At 40.1% G+C, this 22,462-nt stretch overlaps 1 protein-coding gene across 1 annotated transcript; it reads right to left on the bottom strand.

Annotated features, from left to right (window-relative positions):
- Nucleotides 1-17,986: 17,986 nt before the first annotated feature.
- On the bottom strand, nucleotides 17,987-21,841 carry CXCR4 (C-X-C motif chemokine receptor 4). Its single transcript, XM_043995148.1, has 2 exons — nucleotides 21,694-21,841; nucleotides 17,987-19,599 (listed from the first exon to the last, which is right to left on the bottom strand). The coding sequence occupies exons 1-2, from the start codon at nucleotides 21,721-21,723 to the stop codon at nucleotides 18,538-18,540; spliced, it is 1,092 nt and encodes a 363-aa protein (XP_043851083.1). The 5' UTR covers nucleotides 21,724-21,841; the 3' UTR covers nucleotides 17,987-18,537.
- Nucleotides 21,842-22,462: the final 621 nt, after the last annotated feature.

Here is a 22,462-nt window from a genome sequence, read left to right as displayed (position 1 = left end):
AATATTTCTCCCACTTTAGGCATTTTGTTTTATGTACAATTGTTATGGGACTTACAGGCCTAGCTAAATGAAGGAAGTGCTTCCCCTAACATACCATTTCCTATCTAAGACAATACAAAATGGTCATTTAAATGGAATATCTAGAGTTAGCCATTTGTGCATTGTCTGACTACAGGTCCCACAACGTCATAACTCAGTCTCCCAGTGTTTTTGTGAATGGCATAGCCTCTTCAGAGATTTCCTTTGTGCTTTTGAGTGTATTTACTTTCCTGGGTATTTCAAAAGATCCAACAACTGGAGGACCATATCTATGAAGGATCCCAAGCCTCATATAACCTCTGGAGTACACTCTTACAGATGTGGCCAGCAGTGAATAGTTATTGGGAATACTAGCTCTCTATCCCTCTCTAGAGAGCATCCTAACTGCAGGACTGGGTCATTTAAAGTCATATAGTACAATTTGTTATACTCTATAGAGCAGACCAAAGCAACTCTCTGGAACAGAGGTATTAAACATGGGCTGTTGCAGGAACCAAATTAAAATGTATTTGGGTGGGGCAACTAGGTGGTACAGTGGATAGAGCATGGGTCCTGGAGTCAGGAGGACCTGAGTTCAAATCCGGCCTCAGACACTTGACACTTACTAGCTGTGTGACTCTGGGCAAGTCACTTAACCCCAATTGCCTCACCAAAAAAAAAAGTATTTGGGAAATATAATACAAATACAATACAACATAAAGAATATTACATTTTAAAAAGAAGTTAGTACTCAGCCTGAAGGGATCCTTATGTATAGATACTGGTGCCCCTCCTCCCCCATTTCTATTTAAGTTCGATACCACTGCTCTAAAATCCCGATGCCAAGGCCGTTGATTCATTGAATTCTGCTATGATGCCTCCTTGGTGTCCTGATACCCCCTTTCTAAAGTTCCACTAGGAAATTTATCCTAGACACACATTGCTAACTTCCTTTCTACTCACATTGTACTTGCTCTCTCCTGCAATTTATTCTTTTGTGTGTGTGTGTGTGTGTGTGTGGCAATGAGGGTTAAGTGACTTGCCTAGGGTCACACAGCTAGTAAGTGTCAAGTGTCTGAAGCTGGATTTGAACTCAGGTCCTCCTGAATCCAGGGCTGGTGCTTTATCCACTGAGCCACCTAGCTGCCCCCTGCAATTTATTCTTGTTGTGTTTTTGACTGGTTAGGCTTTTGATATGGGATTCCCTCCTTCCTGAGAAAGGATACCTCTCCAGCGATACTAATTCACTTTCTATAGTACTTAGAAGTTTACAAGATATTTTCCTGACAGCAATCTCGGGGAGTAAGCACGGCAAATACTATCATCTCTGTTTTCCTGAAGAGGAAACTGAGGTTCAAAGAAGAAACAAACCTAGTGTCACAGAGCTGGTGTCTAAGATGGGACTTTACTCCAGGTCTTCTGCCTCAGAGGTCACAGATTTAGCTAGAAGACTGCTTTGAGATGTCCTAGTCCATCTCCCTCATTACATATGAGGAAACTGAGGCCCAGAGAGTTTATGTGACTTACTTCAGGTTATACATACAGTAAGAAGCAGAGCCAGGATTTAAATTCTGGGCCTTCTTATTCCAAACCTAGTGCTGCTTCCAGTATGGTGCAGTGACCGAAAATCCAATGCTCTTTTCACTAAAACCCATTGCCAGGAGGTTTAGTTTAGGCACCAGATGAATAGAAAAACCCTCTTAACCTCTCTCTCTTTTTCTCCCTGCCTCAATTCTTATGTCTCAGAAACAGGATCTGGGCTCCTCACTGGAAGAAGGGTGTTCTGATATTTAGTGAAACACGCTTTGAGAGATCTCAATAAAAGGTGGGTCACTAACACAGTCTTTGAAAATAATTCAAGTCTTAGGACGATGTAGGGGGCCTGTAGATTGAAAGCAAACAAAGAAGTTGTAACTATTCTACAGAAAAGTACATTGTTCTGTCCCTGCAAGCTAGGGGCTGGCCCAAATCCCTTCTGCCTCCTTTGTTTGGCTTGTGCCTTTGAGGGTGACACACTGTGTGGCAGTGAAATACTATTCATTGTCAAGGGTTATGATTTTTTTCTTTTGTCCTATTTATTGACTCTTTCTGGGGAACTGTTGCCAAAAAATTGTGACTGGTAATTATTGCCATGGAGAGGCAGGGTATATGATGCTGAAGTCCGAGGGGTATTAGTCAACACTCAGTCAACAACTTTTATTTGTGGGCAAAGCCCAGTACTAGCTGTTAGAGGGGTTTTATAAAAGATGGAAAAGATATACAGTGTCTTCTCCCCAGGAACCAACAGCAGGGGAGAAACAGAGCAAAAATAGGTTTTTAAAAATGAAGTCTTCTCTCCTCATTCTCCCCTCTAAAATAGCAAACTCAATAGAGCAACAGAAACATGTCAACATGGACAGTATCTATGCTTATAATGAGTGCTTAATAAGTGTTTATTGATTGTCGAACTGAATGGAAGAGCCTGAACTGAATGAAAGAACCATGAATTGCTCCTGAGAGCCATGCTGTCTGGATTACTGCTTTAAAGGGAATTTAATATCTTTGTTGTCAGGCTCAACCCAGATACCCTCTCATCTTTGAAGACTTCCCTGACTGTTTCCATTTGAAAGTGATCCCTCTCCATCACAGAAGATAAAATGGATAATTTTGATTTTACAGGGTATCCCAAAGGTCTTAGTGAAGTTTTAAGCTTTAATAGTGTATAAAATTTTTAAAAAGGTTTTACAGAAACAAAACCAATGCAGGTAAAATGAGAAGAGAAACAGGTGATTAAGAAAACTATTTGCGGCATTTATTTGATAAACATTTCATTATACAAGATTTCTAGGGAATTGATTCAAATTAGACTAAGACCCATTCCTTAAAAAATAAATGGTCAAAGAATATGAACAAGTAGCTTTTTAAAAATTTAGAATTTTTTCCCCAAATTATATGTAAAAATAATTTTAAAGTTGATTTAAAAAACTTTGTGATCCAAGTTCTCTTCCTCCCTCCTTCCCCACCCTCCCCCCCAAAACAGAAACAATTCAATATAAGTTATACATGTGTAGTCATGCAAAACATTTCCACATTAGTCAGGTTGTGAAAGAAAACAGACAAAAAAACACCTTAAGAGAAAAGAACTAAAAAAAATTATGCTTCAATCTGTACTCAGACACCATCAGTTCTTTCTCTGGAGATGGACTGCAATTTTTCATAAGTCCTTCAGAGTTGTCTTGGATCATTGTATTGCTGAAAATAGCTAATTCATTCACAGCTGATCATCTTACAATATTATTGTTACTTTGTATATAATATATTTCACTTTGTATTAGCTCATGTAAGTCTTTCCAGGTTTTTCTGATAGCATCCTGCTCATCATTTCTTATAGCACAATAGTGTTCCACCATAATCTCATCCCACAATTTATTCAGTCATTCCCCAATTGATGGGCATCTCTTCAATTTCAAATTCAACTTTTTAGCTTTTTTAAATCTCTTTTTTGGATACTGAGCTAGTAGTGGTATTACTAGTTCAAAAAGTAGACGTGGTTTTATAGCCCTTTGGCCATGGTTCCAAATAGCTCTACGGATTGTTTGAATAAGTTTACAACTTCACCAAGTTCTTTAATGTCTCATTTCCCCCATATCCCCTACATTTGTCATTTTCCTCTGCTGTCCTGTTATCCAATCCAATAGGTATGAGGTAGTACTCCAGAATTGTTTTGACCTGCATCTCTCTAATCAATAGTGAGTTAGAGCATTTTTTTTTTCATATGGCTATAGGTAGCTTTGATTATTTCATTTGAATATTTCTTATCTTTTGATTATCTATCAATTGGGGAATGGCTCTTATTTTAATAAATTTGACTGTTCTCTATGTGTTTGAGAAATGAGGCCTGTCAAACTTGCTTCAAATTTTTTTCACAATTACTATTGCTAACTGTATTTCCCTCCATCCTATTCCCTCCTCATGACATTTACTCTATTTTCTATATTCTTTCACCCTATCCCTGCTCAAAAGTGTTTTGCTTCTGACTGCCCCCCTCAATCCATCCTCCCTTCTATCATCCTCCTGCCCTTATCTCCTTCCCCTCCTACTTTCCTACAGGGTAAAATAGATTTCTATACCAATTGTAATGTGTATGTTATTCCCTATTTGATCCAATTCTGATAAGAGTAAGGTTCAGTCACTTCCCAGTACCTCCCCCATATTCCCCTCCACTATATAAGCTTTCTCTTGTTTCTTTTATGTGAGATATTTTACCCCATTCCACCTCTCCCTTTCCCTTTCTTCCAGTGCATTCCCCTTACCCCTTAATTTAATTTAATTTAATTTTCTTTTTTGTGGGGCAATGAGGGTTAAGTGATGTGATGAAATGATGGGATTTAGCAGATACTCAAGGACCCACCTGGAGATTAATCTAGACTGATTGAATCAAGTGAGAGTGATTGACTGCTGATTAGCCTACTTCAAAGTTAACTAGATTGTAATCACACCTGGCTAGCCCTTAATGGTTTGGAGGACGCCAAACAATCAGCTTGAAGCAGTGTGTAAGGAACGCCTCTGTTCCAGACCTATAAAAAGCTTCCACAATCAGTTTGCTAAAGAGTTCGTGGTTGAAGCAGGTTCCCGGTGGAGGCCTTGAGGAAGAACCAGACCAGGTTGGAACTCTATGCAAAATAGACTTTTTCTTAACTTTCTGAACTCCTTGTGAATACCTATATGCTTTAATAAATGTTTAATGCCCGAAGACTGGTGCTGAAGCATCTAATTTAAGGCGACCACAATTTAGATTTTAAACATCACAGTGACTTGCCCAGGGTCACACAGCTAGTAATTGTCAAGTGTCTGAGGCTGGATTTGAACTCAGGTCCTCCTGACTCCAGGGCTGGTGCTTTATCCACTGTGCCACCTAGCTGCCCCCAATTTTATTTTTTTAAAGATATCATCCCTTTACATTCAACTCACACCTGTGCCCTTTGTTTCATTATACTCCATCCAGCTGCCCTAATGAGAAAGTTCTTATGAGTTACAAGTATCCTTTTCCTATGTAGTAAGATAAACAGTTTAACCTTTTAATATCCCTTATGATTTCTTTTTCCTCTTTACATTTTATGCTTTTCTGGGGTCTTGTATTTGAAAGTCAAACTTTCTATTCAGCTCAGATCTTTTCATCATGAATGCCTGAAAGTCCTCTCTTTCCTTGAATTCCCATTTTTCCTCCTGAAGGATTGTACACAGTTTTGCTGGGTAGGTGATTTTTGGTTGTAATCCCACTTCCTTTGCCCTCTGGAATATCATATTACAAGCCCTTTGACCCTTTAATGTAGAAGCTGCTAGATCTTGTGTTATCCTGACTGTAGCTCCACAATACATGAATTGTTTCTTTCTGGTTGATTGCAGTATTTTCTCCTTGATCTGGGAGCTCTGGAATTTGGCTATAGTATTCCTGGAAGTTTTCATTTTGGGATCTCTTTTCAGGAGGTGATTGGTGTATTCTTTTGATGTCTATTTTACCTTCTGGTTCTAGAATATCAGGGAAATTTTCCCTGACAACTTCTTGGAAGATGATTTCTAGGCTCTTTTTTTGATCATGGCTTTCAGGTAGTCCAATAAATTTCAAATTATCTCTCCTGGACCTATTTTCCTTCTATTTTTTTATGCTTTTGGTTTCACTTTATTGTTTCTTGATTTCTCATAAAATCATTAGCTGGGGCAGCTAGGTGGCACAGTGGATAGAGCACCAGCCCTGGATTCAGGAAGACCTGAGCTCAAATCCAACCGCAGACCCGTGACACTTACTAGCTGTGTGACCCTGGGCAAGTCACTTAACCCCAATTGCCTCACCAAAAAAAAAAAAATCATTAGCTTCCATTTGCTCAATCCTAATATTTAAGGAATTATTTTTATCAGAGAGCTTTTGTACCTCCTTTCCCATTTGGCCAATTCAGGTTTTCAAGCATTCTTTTCCTCATTGGCTTATTGTACCTCTTTTACCATTTCGTCCAGTCTGTTTTTTAAGGTGTTATTTTCTTCAGTATTTTTTTTTTGTCTCCTTTACCAAGCTGTTGACTTTTTTTTTTCACTATTTTCTTGCATCACTCTCATTTCCCTTTCCATTTCCCCCTCTACCTCTCTTACTTTATTTTCAAAGTCCTTTTTGAGCATTTCTATGGCCTGAGACCAATATATATTTTTCTTGGAAGCTTTGGATGTAGGAGCTTTGACTTTGTTATCTTCTTCTGAGGATGTATTTTGATCTTCCTTGTCACCATATAAACTTTCTAAGGTCAGCATCTTTTCTCTTTGCTTATTTTCCCAGCCTATTTATCGACTTTGAACAATTTGTTAAAGTGAGGCACTGCTTTCAGGGTGCACTGTCCCAAGCTTCAGGGAGTTTGTGCAGCTATTTTCAGAGACACTTTGAGGAATTTGCAAGTCTTTAGTTCTTCCAAGGTGGTATGATTTAAGGAGAGGTATGTTTACTACTCCTGGCCTGTGTTCTGGTCTGCAAGGAATCACAGGTCGGTTTTTCTGCCCTTGAACTATGAAGCCTGCTCCACTATGGCTACAAGCTCTTGTGTGCTTGTGCTCCTCCCTGGCCTGGGACTACCACCCAAGACTGTGACGTGGATCCAAGTATGGGCAAAAATAATTGAGTCCTGCCTCAGTGCTAGAAAAGAGACCCTTGTAATTTCCTTCCATAGTTGTTCGACCCCTTTACTGTCTGTGGGCTGAGTTCCACTGATGATTCAGAGGATCCTGAGGCCTGCTCCTGGTTTGTTGTGGCTAGAGCTGGGTCGGTGCTGGGGTTGGATCTGTGCTAGCATGGCCTGTGCAGAGCTGCACTCCACTCTCACCCTGGTACAACAGACCTTTCCTGCCAACATTCTAAGTTGTCTTTAGCTGGAAAATGATTTTACCCTATCCTTTCGTGGATTCTGCTGCTCCAGGAATTTTCATATGGCATTATTTGAAGGTATTTGGAAGGGTCTTGGGGAAAGCTCAGGCAAGTCACTGCCTTTTCTCTGCCATCTTGGCTCTACCCCAAACAAGCATCTTTTGAAGAAAGAAATCCAAGTTAACAATCATATTTTTTTAATAACGAATCACTAATTATTAGAGAAATTAAAGCTACTTTGAGATTCTTCTCATTCCTATCAGAATGATAAAGATTACAGAGGAGGAAAATGGTGGAGGGACTGTGGAAAACAGGCACAATAATGAACTATTGGTGGAGTTGTGAATCAGTATAGACAATTCCAGAAAGCAATTTGAAATAATGCAAAAAGTTACCAAATTGTGCATATGCCCTTTGATCCAGAGATAGCAATAAAAGACATATACCCCAAACTGATAAAAGAAATAGGGAAAGGACCTATATATTAGAAAAGCCTTAAACAAACTTTCCCTCCCCAATAATAGTAAAAAAAAAACCCAGAAACTAAGGGGGTACCCACTTATTGGAGAATGGTAAAACAAATTATGGGAAATAAATATAAGGTTGAAGTAAAGATTTAAGCTTTTGGCATAAGAATACACTATTTGGTGAAAATTGTTGAGAAAACTATAAATCAGTCTGGCAGAAATTGGGTATAGGTCAATATCTTACACCATTCGCCAAGATAAGGTAAAAATGGACATATGACCTAGATATAAAGGGAGATATAAGAAAACTGAAACATGGAACATGATACCTATCAAACTTATGGATAGGAGAAGAATTTATGAATAAACAAGATAGAGAACTTTGAGGTATCATCTCACACCTGTCAGATTGACTTAAATGATAGAAGGGGAAAATGACAAATGTTGGAGGGGATGTAGAAAAATTGGGACATTAATACACTCATGTGGAACTATGAATTGCTTCAACCATTTTGGAGAGCAATCTGGAATTATTTCCAAAGAGTTATAAAACTGTATGTACCCTTTGATAAAGCAGTACCACTATTAGGTCTGTTTCCCAAAGTGATCAGAGAAAAAAAAGAAAAGAACCTATATGTTCTAGAATATTTATAGCAGCTTTCTTTGTGGTAGCAAAGAACTGGAAATTGAAGGGATGCCTGTCCAGTGGGGAATGGCTAAACAAATTGTGGTATATGCCAGAGAGGCAATGGATTTACAACCCAGGACATGACAAGTTTTGGACATAGCCAATGTGCGAATTCTTTTTGACTGTTATTATTTTTATTTTATTTTTATGGTTCAATTAGAGGGGGGAAGTGAGAGCACAAGAAAATAAATACTTGTTAATCAGAAAAAAAGATGAAGATAGAAAAAAGTGTGTGTGTGTGTGTGTGTGTGTGTTTGTTTTAAAACGTCTCCTCCCATGTCATAATGATTTGCCTTGACCTTTCCTGTGCCCCTATCCTCTTCTCCTTTGTGTCATAGTTATTTGGGCACTTCTCTTCCTAACTACCCTAAGCTAGTCAGGTTCAAGATTTCAGAGAACAAAGACAAAGCTTCAATACCAAATTTATCTAATTGCAGAGTTCATTGATAAGACGTGAACAAATTTCGTGGATGTATTTGTTAATACAAAAAGGGTACTAAAAGACATATGTGCCCTATTGTTTCACCACCATCCTGGGCCCCCTCTTTAGCTTCGCTTAAATCCACACTTGGGCATAATTGAATTCCAAGGCTACTGTTTCAGTTTAGGCATCTGACTGGTTCTGGATGGCCCGTCAATGAGAGGAGCTCTGCAGGATTATAGTGAAGTAGACAAAAGGATCTGGATACTCTAGAGTGAGTAAACCCCAGCTACCTTTGAATACTATAATCATAAGTATGACAGATGAACCAAAACATAGAAGATGGTAGCATTCCTTTGGAGTTGTATTCTGTACTTATATAGATAGCTATTCACTAGTCACTCCAGCTGTCTTAATCTGCATGTCACCTCTACTTCTCTAGGTGAAAGGACTAATCTAAGTGGCCTTGTATCTTCTTCTCCCTGATCCTATACATTCACCAGTTGTAATACAGACCTTGACAATAAGGACTGTCTTTTCATCCCTGTATTCCTGCTTGTATCTTGTACCTCGTAGATACTTAATTGATGTTTAATTGATTTGAACCTATATAAAGCCAGCTATATCTATAACTTATCCAGGGCAAGCCATCAGTGATCTGTCTCTGACTATATCTCTTGTTTTCTCTAATACTCAGAGAAACACTCTTGTCTTCAATTCTTCCATTTTGAAAATAGGATCTGAGCTCTTCACCTAGGTGACAGTATTTTGATATTTAGTGAAATGCACTTTGAGAGATTTTAATAAGAGGTAGGTAGTATGGAATGTAGGGCAGGTAGATGAGGCAGTGGATAGAGTACCACGTCTGGAGTCAGGAAGACCTGAGTTCAAATCCAGCCTCATACACTTACTAGCTGTGTGACCCTAGTCACTTAACCCTGCTTGCCTCAGTTTCCTTATCTATAAAATGAGCTGGAGAAGGAAATGGCAAACCACTCTAGTATCTTTGTCAAGAAAACTCTAAGTGGGGTCATGAAAAGTCATACAGGACTGAAATGAGTAAATAGTGTGGAAGGTAAATTTTTAAAAGTTATCTTTGCACTAACAAATATTATGTATAGTATAAATGATGTATAATATGTATATATAGTATACACATCATATGTATATGTATATATACATATATATATACATATATATATATATATGAAACCTATATTATAGTCTGTATATCTATGTGTAGGTTTTACAAACCCTACTCTATTCCAAGTCCTTGGGGGCTTCCCAATTCTATTGGGAATTATGTATTCATGTGTCGTTCCTAAGGACTAGCATTGTGGCTTGAATAAGCAGGCTTTAATAAATGTTTATTTGTTGAACGAATTTGAGTTTTCTGCCTGGAACATCACAGGCACTTAATAAGTGCTTGTTGATTTGTTTAATGAATCATTTTGTCCATTTTGTATGTCTTGCTTGCCCTGTGGCTGCCAGAGGAAATAGAGAAAAATTAGAAGGTATGGCTCAAAGAGCTAAACAATCGGTTAAGAAGGAATACTTATAAGCATAAAACAACCAGAACATAATAAATAATAATAATGATAATGATAGCAATAATAATACTACTATCTTACAGTTATATAATACCTCAAACTCATAGCTTTCATATCTGTTATCTAGTATTATTTATATCACTGTCTTGATTACATGATAGAGAATATATATATAGGAATTAATGGAAAGGCTGAGTCATTACGTGATAAGTAGTCAGAGAGGGTTCTGTGGAGAAATTAGGACTGGCTGGAAGCAAAATGATGGGATTAGTTCCCTGCTGTGAACCTGATGTTTTCCAGTGGTCAGAAAGCAGAAAAGCTGCCTCCTGCCCCTTTCTCTGCATCCTTTGGTCTGGTCTGATTTCTACTGTTTTTCAAACTCCTGGTTGTAGCCATACTTGGACCATTGAAAATGGTGGCAGAGTGCCAGGGCAGCTTCCTCTGCCACTTAGCTATATTTATAGCAGACTCTTCTCCATTACGTGGATAAATCCATGAGACTAGGAGCTTGTGTATATCATAAAACAAGGTGAAAATAAAAATTAAAAAACTGTTCTTGTGTTTAGATGGTTTGATTTTTCTTGACTCACAGGTGGGAAGTTACAATAGCTTTTTTGGAGCATCTAGCAAAAACACTATTTGCGGTAATTCGGTGTAACACCTGCACAGATAGTCATAACTTTCCTTTGCATTTCTGTGGTTTCTACCCAGAACTATGCACTCCAATAGTGGAACCAGAGAGCTGACAAGAAGTGATCAGAACTAAAAGGTTCTTCATTCTTTGAAATGTTGACTGTAGACATGAGGAACATTGCCTTAATAAAAGCATTTGCATTCATCTGATTACATATGCTGAATAGTCTTGATGAGGGAAGGATCCAGGCCTTGCTACATGCATGCTTCTTTGGGAAGAGGAAATTTGTAAACTGAAGCCATGATTGGGTCAGTCAATAAACATTTACTAAACACCTACTATGTGCCAGGCACTAAAGTACTGGGGATACAAAGAAAGGCAAAAGGCAGTCCCTGCCTTCAAGAAGTTCACATTCTAATGGAAGAAGTTGTTTGTCGTGCCTGACTCTTTGTAGATCCCATTTGGGGTTTTCTTGACAAAACTACTGAAGTGGTTTGCCGTTTCCTTCTCTCGTTCATTTTACAGATGAGGAAACTGAGGCAAACAGGGTGAAGTGATTTGTCCAGAGTTACACAGCTAGTGTTTGAGTTGTCATATTTGAATTCAGGTCTTCCTGACTCCAGGCCCAACAGTCTATCTTGAGTCATCTAGCTGCCCTATGGGTGAAGATAACATAAAAAGAAGACAAAAAGGAAGTGGGGGGATGATGATGTCAAAAGGAATATAGCTGAATGAGGAATGAAGAAATAGCTGCCCTGGACACGTTCCTTAAAAATGGAAGATGTCTTTGATGTCCACTATCTACCTTTTCTAATCAGAGCGAGGGAGGGATCCTGGGGCAGAGTACTAAGTGTGAGTTTCTGGGTTGGGCTGATGTGATCTTGAAGTTCTTGGTTGCATGATGAAGTCCCTGGAAGTGCAGCCAGGTGGGAAATAAATGGGTCTGGTAGTTTATGGGCTGTTGAGGAGACAGCCAATTCTTTCACCTGAGCTGCTATTTGGAGAGATTCAATACAGTGTTTTATTATCTACATCATTATGTGAATGTTCCTAACCTAAATGGTGAATGTATATTCCTTTTGAGTGACACACAACTGGAACAGAGATGGAAATCTTCTATTTTAAAATTTTATTTAGAATTTTATTTTTCCAAATTACATGTAAAAACAAATTTTAACATCAATTTTTTAAAACTTTGTGTTCCAACTTCTCTTCCTCCCTCCCTCCCCACCCTACCCCCAAGAACTCAAGCAATTCCATATAAGTTATGCATGAGTAGTCATGCAAACATCTCCACATTAGCCACATTGTAAAGGAAAACAGACAAAAACAAAACTTCAGATTAAGGCACTATCAAAAAATGCTTCAATCTATTTTCAAATACTGTCAGTTCTTTCTCTGTAGATCGATTGCAATTTTCATAAGTCTTTCAGAGTTATCAGAGATGGAAATCTTAATGAAAAATAATACATCATCATCATTATCAGCAGCAGCATTTGAGCCACAGCTTCCCAGCAAGTGGTGGTGGTGGTGGTGGGATGGTACTGAGCTATGAACCAAAGTTGTGAATAAATATATGAAATATTTCATGTAGAAAATTCTTTTATAGTTTAAAAAAACCAAAACTGATCCTGAAACATGTGGCAAAAAGTTTTAATGGTCGGTTAGATAATGGAGAGATGCCAGGTTTTTTTTTAGGACCACCCTTTTGGGGAGGAGACCAACAGCATGAGCTACGCACGCCAGTCCGCCTGCGACGCAAGCCAGATTGCCTGCTGAGCACTCGACTTCCGGGGTGCGAGCTTAAAAGGCAAGGAGAGAACGGAAGTGGGGCCTTTTTTCCTGCTCTGCTGGTCTCCTGGCTGCACTGCACAGACAGACGTGGACTGGAGTTTGACTCGGCCCGGCTCTCGGTTAACAGCACGCACTTGACTCGGTCTCTCGCCCCAAAGGTGGCCTTCCGCTTTTGGTGAGTTTTATACAAAATATAGACTAAGCCTAGACTTAAGACGATTTGTATTGTATTTCTACTTTCCTATCCTTCTAATCAACATCACCTTGTGACTACCATACAATAAATGGTCTATCTAGAAAACCAGAAGCTTCTTCCATTTACTAGTCTGGGAGATAAATTAAGGGAAAGGTTAAGTAGGGTAGATTTATGATCTAATATCCAATTTTAATCTCACAAACAGGAGTTCCTAACCTGAGGTCTGTGAACTTTAAAAGCATTATTCTGAGGAGTGCATAGGTTTCACTAGACTACCAAAGCAGGTCCATGATTTAAAAAGATTAAGAACCCCTGACTGAGAGGAACCTTGGGCCAAAGTAGGGTAGAAGTGTTTGGTGCAGTTAGGATAATTTCCTAACAACTCTGCCAAATAGATTGGGCAACTTTTCTACTTCTTCTACCTAACTTAAATGACAAGAATATGATTCCCCGTTCCATGGGCACCGCTCATCTTTATCACTACATGTGAGACTCCACCTTTTTACATTAGAATATGGTAAAACTGTGATCAACCAGAATGTTTAGGGAATAGATGATTCTTGTGAAGTCAAATATTCTGGGCAGAGAGCCAATCATCAGAGAGGCAATGAGGTATAAACTGAGAGAGCATTAAACCTGGAGGCAGAAGACCTGGCCTCCCATTATGGCCCAGTTCTTACTAGTTTGGTGACCATGACCAAGTCAGTTAACATCTCTGACCCTGGCTTTTCTCTTTAGTAAAACCAGGACAATAATGATTTGCTCTGTCTATATTCTCAGGGATTAAATGAGATAACAGATGTAAAATGCCTTGCAAACCTTAAAGTGTTACCTATATTATGACAACTCTTGACCATATTTTTCCACCTCTGAGGATGAAAATCTTTCTACAATGCCAGAGTTTACTTTTTTCTTAGGGATTAATATGTTAAGAACATATGACAATTGAATCTTATAACACAGGATCTTTCGGGGGAGTTCGAGGTCCTTGTTCTGAACATCGATGATCACTGTGCACAACTAGAGATGGAGATAGGAAAAATAGGAAATTGGGCTTAATGTGGAGGAACTCCAGGACATGAATCACATAATCACAAGAACAAATTTGGTTCCCAAAGGAGAGAACACAGAAAGATGAGAGGCACAAGGACAGAGTATGCCAATAGCAAAAGGCAAGAAGAAGAAAAAAGAACCAGCAAAGGACATAAAATGGAAAAGGGGAGAACCAGGATACAGCAGTGAAAGAGAAATGAAGTTGGGGTATAGTGTCAAGGAGGTCCAGGGTTAATAGTCCAGGATGTACACTGTTCTCCCTTTGCTTGATAAGTGTATAGTGCTCAGTGTTGTTCTGACTAAACCCTCACATATTTTAATATGAAATATTTTAACTTAAAATGAGGAGTTTTTAACCTGGGGTTCGTGAACTCATTCTAAAAATATTTTGCTAACTTTATTTCAACATAATTGATTTCTTTTGTAATTCTGTACATCCTATTTTATGAATTTAAAGAAATGATTCTGATTCTAAGAAAGGGTCCATAGTCTTCCCCAGACTACCCAAGGGATTCTTTAAACAAAAGGTTAAGAATCTCTGCCTAAATACTTTCCCTAATTTCAGGTTATGGACACTCTCTGGCCTGCATCAAAGCTTGAGTTTTCAATCTTAGGAAGGATTTCCAACAGATTTTAATTGTTGGAAGCAATGGGACTGACTTAAAATTAATCCAGAACAGCTCGAGACATTTTCTAACTGAACAATAGGTGGTAGCTAATCATTCCTCTTTCTAAAAGAAGAAAAAAATTATTACACACACAGACATACACAATACAACCAAACAAAAGTCTGAAGAAAATGGGAAGTGATCCAAATTGAGTCATGACTGATGGTGAGGATTAATTGAGTAAACATCAATGTCTTAGAGACAGCCCGAGCTTTGTGGAAAACGTTAGAATTTTCAGCTGTTTTAAAATTTTCATAATGCTTCTAGCATTTCATTTTCTTTTGTTCTCCCCCCGCCCCACTTTATGGGATATTTGTTCACAACATGTTAGTTATAAAGCATTTGCTGAGTGCCTACTGTTGGTGGCTCTGTTTCAGGGCTGTCAAGGGACACCGGGACAAAAAAGGCAGGGTTCCTGTCCTCAGGGGACTTACAGTTTGGTTGAGGGAGACAGAATATGCACACATGGAAAGACTTGAGGATCCCTAGAAAGGTATACCTCAGCAAAAGCCAAGTGCTACAGAGGAAATTGAAGTTATGGATAATAATGAAAATAATAACAGAACAATAATAATAGGGATAGGAGACTAGACTTGTTAATTCACTCTCCGACCATCTTAGAGAACTGCCTGGGTTCCTGAGTAGTTAAGAGTATGGAAAAGTAGGTTGGAATCAGGTTGTGAAATCAGTCAGGTAACAGGCATTTATTAAGTGCTTACTAAGTGCCAGATCCTGTGAAGGGCTTTAAATACTTAACAAACAAGTTTGCATTTGATCCTAGAGGTAATAGACATGGGAGTTTATTGAGCGGGAGAGTGATGTGGTCAATCCTATGCTTTCAGGAATATCACTTTTGGTGGCCATTTGGAGAACAGGTTGGAAAGGAGAAAGATCTGTGGCCAGGAAACCAATTAGGAAGTTACTACAATCCTCTATGCAAGAATTAATGAAGATGTGGTGGATATAGGGATAAAGAGGAGAGAAATGAGAAATGAGGAGATAGACATCAACAAGAATCGCCAAATGACTTGACATATGGGATGAAAGAACATTTAAGATCCTTTACAACTTACCTCCAACCTCCCTTTTGATTCTTTGCAAATTATATATTCTGTTGCTGATTTCTACCTACTCCTGACTCTGTGACAGGAATGTATTCCTTCTCCTTCCTCTACCTTTCCCTGCCAGTATATGGATTTCTCTTCCTTCCAAGGCCCAATTTAGACCATTGTTTTCTGTTTTTGAGACTAATTTATTTTTGGGTCTGTTCTTTATATATTTGATCCAGTTCATCTATCTTTAATGTAGGCCACTATTAATGTTGCCTTAACTCCGCTTCTCCAGAAGCGGAAGCTATCCCATTGAACCTGGAGGAATGTTGGGATTATTTGCCAGGGTCCTATGAACTCACAATGGTGAGCTCCCTGAGGCAAGGACAATTATCATCTTTTCCATACTATCCCCAGCTACTACCTCAGGTGTCTGTTATATAGCAGGTGCTTAATGTTCCCTTAACTGATCATCTTGGGTGTTCCTACCATTCCTTATCTAACTGCAGAGGTTGGAATTTTGAGTTACAACATTCTTTTCAGTTCTGTTAACAGGTCATAGAAAACAGTGTTCCTGGAAATAGTCTTTTAAACTTACACTCCAAAAAAAGGAGACTTGTGAAAAGTACTCCGGAATTGTTCATGTAGCCACAGAAAAAGGGGGTTGGGAATCCAGCATTTTTTAAAAGGTCCGTTAGTTTGTGGAGTAGCATTTTCATTTTACAATATAAAAACTTAGAGCACACCCTCTCCTTTTCCAAATTAGTTTATGTAGAGTTCATGTTGTTAGTATTCACTAGTTAGTTGATAGATTTATGCCAACTCTGGCAGCCAGCTTAAGATGCAAATATTTAGCCTACATTATACAACTAGAGCTCCATTACTGACCTCTGAGGACCCCATTCATAATGGACTTAAGCTAGACAGGAGTAAAGGAACAAAAAGCCACTCTAGTGCATGGCAAATAGGCTATGGGATTTCCCTGAATTGTGAGGTTACGAAGACATACCAGGATGCTGGCAGCTTTTATACAGGCACTGTATGGACATGGCAATGTTTGGAGGGACAGCGATGAGTTGGAATGATAAAGAGGGTCAGAAAGAGGCCCAATACTTTTTTTCCAGAGAAAGATTACACCATGCTTGTCCCAAACTTGAATGAAACACCCATTAGAAGGAGGAGGAGGGTCCCTTTTGATTTGGTTCAATTGCTTTTTTGTTGTGACTCCATAGTGCAGGGAAAAGAATTTGGGGGCTGGGGGGGGGTTCAAACAGATAGGAAGGAAAAAGCATTCCTTTGGAGAACTTCTATTGTCTCAGACAGAATAAATATTTATAGAAAAGGTTCAAGTGAACCCATTTGTAATCTCCCGCTAAAGAGGTATTTGGGAGACTTAAATGTAAAACTATGTCTAAGTGAATGCTTATCAGATTATTTTTCCCAGTGAAAACCAAGAAACCTAAAGATAAAGTATATATGTAAAGTCTAGTTACATTCTCAAACATTGAATACCACTTAAAATTATCCTAGAGGGGCAGCTAGGTGGCGCAGTGGATAGAGCACCAGCCCTGGAGTCAGGAGTACCTGAGTTCAAATCCGGCCTCAGACACTTAACACTTACTAGCTGTGTGACCCTGGGCAAGTCACTTAACCCCAAATACCTCACTAAAAAAACCCCAAACAAAAAAAACCACACACACATAAAATTATCCTAGAATTACATGCTGTAGTGAGATATATGAGAACTGGATTCCATTCTAATTCTTTCCTTACAAAGGATCTATAATTTGCCTAGAACAAGTATGATTTGTTTGACAAGGGAAAGATATTAGAATTTCCCCTCCAAAATGGATTCCATCGGAAATCCTTATTAATGTCCAAATATTGTCTTAATTACTTCATAGTTATGAATTTGGAGGGAACTGTCTAGAGCAACCTGCTCCATCTGTAGAGGGAGGTGAGGAAGTGTTTGTTGTCACTTAGAAGTCATGTAAATCTGCAAAATGGAAATTGCAGCTGAAATTTGCTCAAGATCCTGAAGCCTTACACAATCTAGTATAATTAAGACACTGTCATATTACACAACTCTTCTTGTGCAAAAATTGGAAAATATGGGCTCTACTTTGGTGTGCCTCTTAAGCGCTGACATCATCATTGTCAAATGTCATGCTTTTTCATTGATTCTCCTTGGAAGGAAAATGGTGCTTTCTAAGGACAAAATTATATTAGTCCAAGATAGTAAAAATCATAAGGAAAGGCCTAAGTCAGGTTAAATGGTATGTTATGATTCTAAGCTTAAATGCCCTTTTAAAAAAGTCAAATCGACTTACTGACTAGATGCCTAGATACACTGGTAATAATCACAGCTTTTCAGTAGAGTCCACCTGTGAGGAAATTTCAAATATTTTGTACTCAGTCCCATACAGCCTCACCCACCTACCCCCCAAAAGATTATGACCTAGAAGGATCATCTTTCATACACATTGGCTCTGGCCTAAAAAGCTTTTTGCTAGAACCAGGAAGTATAAACAAAGTCAACCACAGAGATACAAATGGAACACCAAATAGTTTTCCTTTTCCTTTTATTAACAGCTTAACACAGACTGTATGCTGCAGGTTTTTAGACTAACTCAATACTGAAAAACCACCATCTAACACTTGACTCAAGGATTTTGGTTATAAGTGCCAATGTCTACATCAGAATCACACTATTGTAAACCATACAATTTCAGAGGAATAGGGAAAAAAAAAGTTGAAACTGAAATGGAGAGATTATTTATGTACAAACAGCTGGAGCAGAGTTTTTCTAGCTTTAAGTCATTCACCACACACTCTAAGTGTTTATTCACATTTTCTACAGCTATACAGTTGGACAAATATTAACAGTTACACACAAAGCATTGGCCACAGGTCCTGCCTAGACACTTATCAACATGGAACATGAACAAATTTATATAAATAAATCAATTAAACATAACAAAAACATCCCTAAAGTAAAAAAAAACCAATAAATTCCAACAGTAAATAATAAGCTGTACATTAATGGTCAGTCTTTTTTATTTCAAAAAAAGTTCTTTTATTATAAAAAAAAATTCTTTAGGTCTTGAAAGATGGTGTTAGCTGGAGTGGAAACTTGAAGATTCTGACTCAGTAGAAACAGATGAATGTCCTCCCCTCTTGCCCTTTGAAAGTATCTTAAGGCTTGAGCCTCTGCTAACTGATGTCAGTGCATTCTGTGCAGAGGTTTTAAATTTGGCACCGAGGAAGGCATAGAGAATAGGATTCAGGCAACAATGAAAAAAGGCCACTGCCTCTGTGATGGAGATCCATTTGTGTACTGTGCTGTCAAAGTCACAGTCCTGCTTGATCACCTCCAGGAGAACAAATGTGTCTATACTGATCCCAATATAATAAGGCAGCCAGCAGGCAAAAAAAGCCAGGATAAGTATGACAGTTGTCTTCAGGGCTTTCCGTTTCTGGTGACCCTTTGAGTGTGACAACTTGGAAATGATAATGCAGTAACAGGTCAGGATAATCAGGCCAGGTAAAACAAGTCCAACCAAGATATGCTGAAACCGGAAAGAAATCAGCCAGTTGTCATGAGGGTACTCCCGTTCACAAAAGTACCTTCCATTAGCTTCACTTGTGTTGGCAAAAATGATATCAGGAACTGTCAGGAGGACAGCTGGTAGCCACACACCTAGATACACCACCTTTTCTGCCAGCAGCTTTCTTGGTCTCTGACTGTTGGTTGCATGAACGATTGCCAGGTATCGGTCTAAACTAATAAAAGCCAGAATCAGGACACTTCCATAGAGGTTGACTGTATAAATGACGTGCACTGCCTTGCACAGAAAATTTCCAAAGTACCAGCTAGCAGCAGCATCCACTGCCCAAAAAGGCAGAGTGATAACAAATAGAAGATCAGCTACTGATAGGTGTAACCTGTACTTGTCAGTCATGCTTCTCAACTTCTTCTGATAACCCATGACAATGATAACCAAGCCATTGCCCACAATGCCGGTCAAAAAGATGATGGAGTACACAGTAGGTAGAAAGATGCGATTGAAATCCGCGTTTTCATGCGGGAAACAGGGTTCTTTGCCTTCGTAATCACCAGAGCCAAACGCATCTGTACTACTGTTATCATGAAGCTCAATGATGAAGCCTGTAAAGGACTGCAAGGAAACAAAATAAGAAATGTAAATGACAGGAAATTACAAATCCAGTACTTATCTATCAAGTTAGACTCCAGATGCTTTTTATTTTTTTTTTAAAACAAAAGCAATCCACCCTCTACTTCCCAATAAAAATTTCCTTGTCTTCAAATCCTCTAGCAATAGAGTAGCTCAGATTTTTCTGTTAATTTAAACACCTCAAGGAATCTCTAAGCCTCGAAACTTCAGAAGACGTTCTTTGGGAGGGGGCGGAGACAGGTTGGGGTTCGAGGGGTATTCAATCTAGCGTAGCCGGGTCTAAGCATATTAGCAAAACAAACAAAAAAACCCAAGAGGTGGATAAAGGAGAGCATACGTGCACCAAAGGGCTGTTCTCTATCGAGGCAACTTTTTTTTTTTAAAGCACAAACATTGTGTCCTTGGTGCTACATATGGTCAGGATAGGGGAATCCGCCCAAACAGTATGTTTAAGGTGTGTCTGGCAGGCTTGAAAAACCGTACTCGTTACAACGTACACCCCCCACCCTCCCAAGTGTTCATTCCTTCACGTTACTCTAGTAGTTTGCTGAGCGGATCTTCGCTTCCCTGGGTGGAGAAGGAGCTGTTGTTTGGGTCACGCGTTCTGGACTCTACCTCCTAGCCCCAAGTTTCATTTCCTCCCTCTCATTTGTTCCAACACCAACCACGGTTTAATAGCAATGTTCCCCCCCCCCACACACACACACCCCTCCACTCATCTCCCCCCCCCTCCACTGGACTGCTTAATGGGATCAAGAGAGCAGCATTTGGAACCCGCGCACTGGGTGGCGATCACCCTGCTGCTGTCCAGAACGAATACACTCTGTCCACCATCCTGAAAGGCACTACATTCCCCCAAACGTCTCATACAACCCTGTACCCCTAGCCGAGCAGACCAAGGGCGTGTAGCTGCGCATTTTAGAGAGCCTGGCGGCTCCACCCTGGGGGCCTTTGAATCGCGCGCCACTGGGAGGAAGCGAAAACTGGAGGTGGGGGTTCAAAAAACAAGAGGAAACCACTGACGGTTAAACAGCAGCATTTGAGCCAAACTGATCCGTACACTTATACCCACCCTCCATCTCCTCTCCCCTCGATGCAATTCAGCAGCAGAGGATTGTGCGCCCTCCCCGGTAAAAACATCCCCAACCTCGCGCGCCTCCCAGTATAATTATTCAAGATGAGTCGGATCCATAACCTGAAGGCAAAACCAACCGCACACTGCCTGGAGACGCCGGACGCCAAAGCTAAGATCCCGGAGCGCCAGAGCTCCTGCCTTACCATAACCGCACGGCGTCTGCAAATCCCAACTCCAAGGAAAAAGCAATGATACTCTTACACCATAGGCTTTTAAGACTAAATAAGAGACTTAGGGTCTCCAAAGGGAGTTTCTATTTTACTCCCAAGTCCAAGTCTCCACTCTCCCTGCCAGTCTTCCCCCAGTAAAAACCTAGTTCATCTGAAGGCATGAGAAGGATCGCTTCATGTGGGGTGGGAGGCAGAAGAGAGGGAACAAGTAATGTTTTCTTTGCCCCTTCCTTTTCCAGGCTGCACCTGGGAACCATGAACAGCTCCAAGTGAGGTGCAGACGCACCCACTAGACAGACAACAGGGCGCATCCTTTATAAAAGTCATCCAGGAGTTCACTTTCCTTCTCTTTCCCTGGTCCGCTAATGCGGTCGCCTGCCCCAATTCTTGCCTTCTCTTCTTTGGGGCTTCTAGCAGCCAGTTCCTTCCCAGGCTCTTCCTACATCTGCACTGAATGCACCTTTTTGTTTGCAAACAACGCGCAAGAAACTCCGCTAACGCACGGTCCTATTCAGCCACTCGCGCTCAGTTCAGCAGCCCAAGCCAAATCTCAAAGAAAAAACAGAGAGCTACAAGCCCTAATTCTATTTCACTCTGCCACCCCTAGGAATAACCACTGCCAGTTGCCCCTTTGAGAGCTGGGAGTCCTGCAAACGGGCATCCTCTAAAAATTAGGTAACCGGTCAGCTGCGGTCTCTGCCAAGAGAAAGAGCTTTCTCTAAGAGAAATCATTTGCAACCAGAGAAATAAGGAGATCAAAACTGAACTTACATCTAGATCATCTCCGCTGTTCGAACTCATGCTTGCAGCAGCAGCAGCAGGAGCAAGCAGCAGCCTCCGCCCAAACACCCTACTTTCCAAATCACTTTACAGTCTTAAGCCACAACCAACAAACTCCGAAGTTTCGTGGAGAGCCGGACTTTTATAAATCACGCTCGGAAGCGGAGGGGCGCATGCGTCCTAGTCGATTGAGCTGGGAGGGAGAACGCCTTGCTTTGAGTCCTTTGAATAGACTGGGCGGGGGGTGGGGGTAGAGGGAGGAGCAGGGCGAGGGGGGAGACTAGGGGCGGGAGAAGGGTGCCGCGGTTAGTCTGGCGGAGTCTGTTAGGGAAGCCCCGGTGCAATACGCGCAATGAACTTCGTCACGTAGCGTTGTTTTTTTGGCGGGGAAGGTGGGGAAAGAACTGAGAAGGAGGAACGTAGAATTGGTCCCCATATTGGAGCCAATATAAAGAATCCTTTTGAATGTAGGATGTTAGAGCTGGAAGGCGACGGCTAGTCTTACCCCTTTATTTCACAAACTTAAGGAAACTGAGGACCAGAAGGGTGACTTGCCTAAGTACATAGAGCTGGTTTCTACCAGAGCCCAGAGTTTCAATTCAGGGCAATTTTCAGAACCCCCCTTTTTTCCTTTTCTTTAAAAAGGGATTCAATAAGGCAGTAAGGAAATATCTCTTTGGGACTTTTTCCACTTAATGAGTAACAAGGGAAAGTGGGGCCAGGAGCGGAGGATAAGTATCCATCAATTTAAAAAAAATCA

Source organism: Dromiciops gliroides, chromosome 3 (assembly GCF_019393635.1).
Source record: "Dromiciops gliroides isolate mDroGli1 chromosome 3, mDroGli1.pri, whole genome shotgun sequence".
NCBI lineage: Eukaryota > Metazoa > Chordata > Mammalia > Microbiotheria > Microbiotheriidae > Dromiciops > Dromiciops gliroides.
The sequence above is the reverse complement of the archived record's forward strand: the minus strand, read 5'-3'. Positions and strand labels throughout refer to the sequence as shown.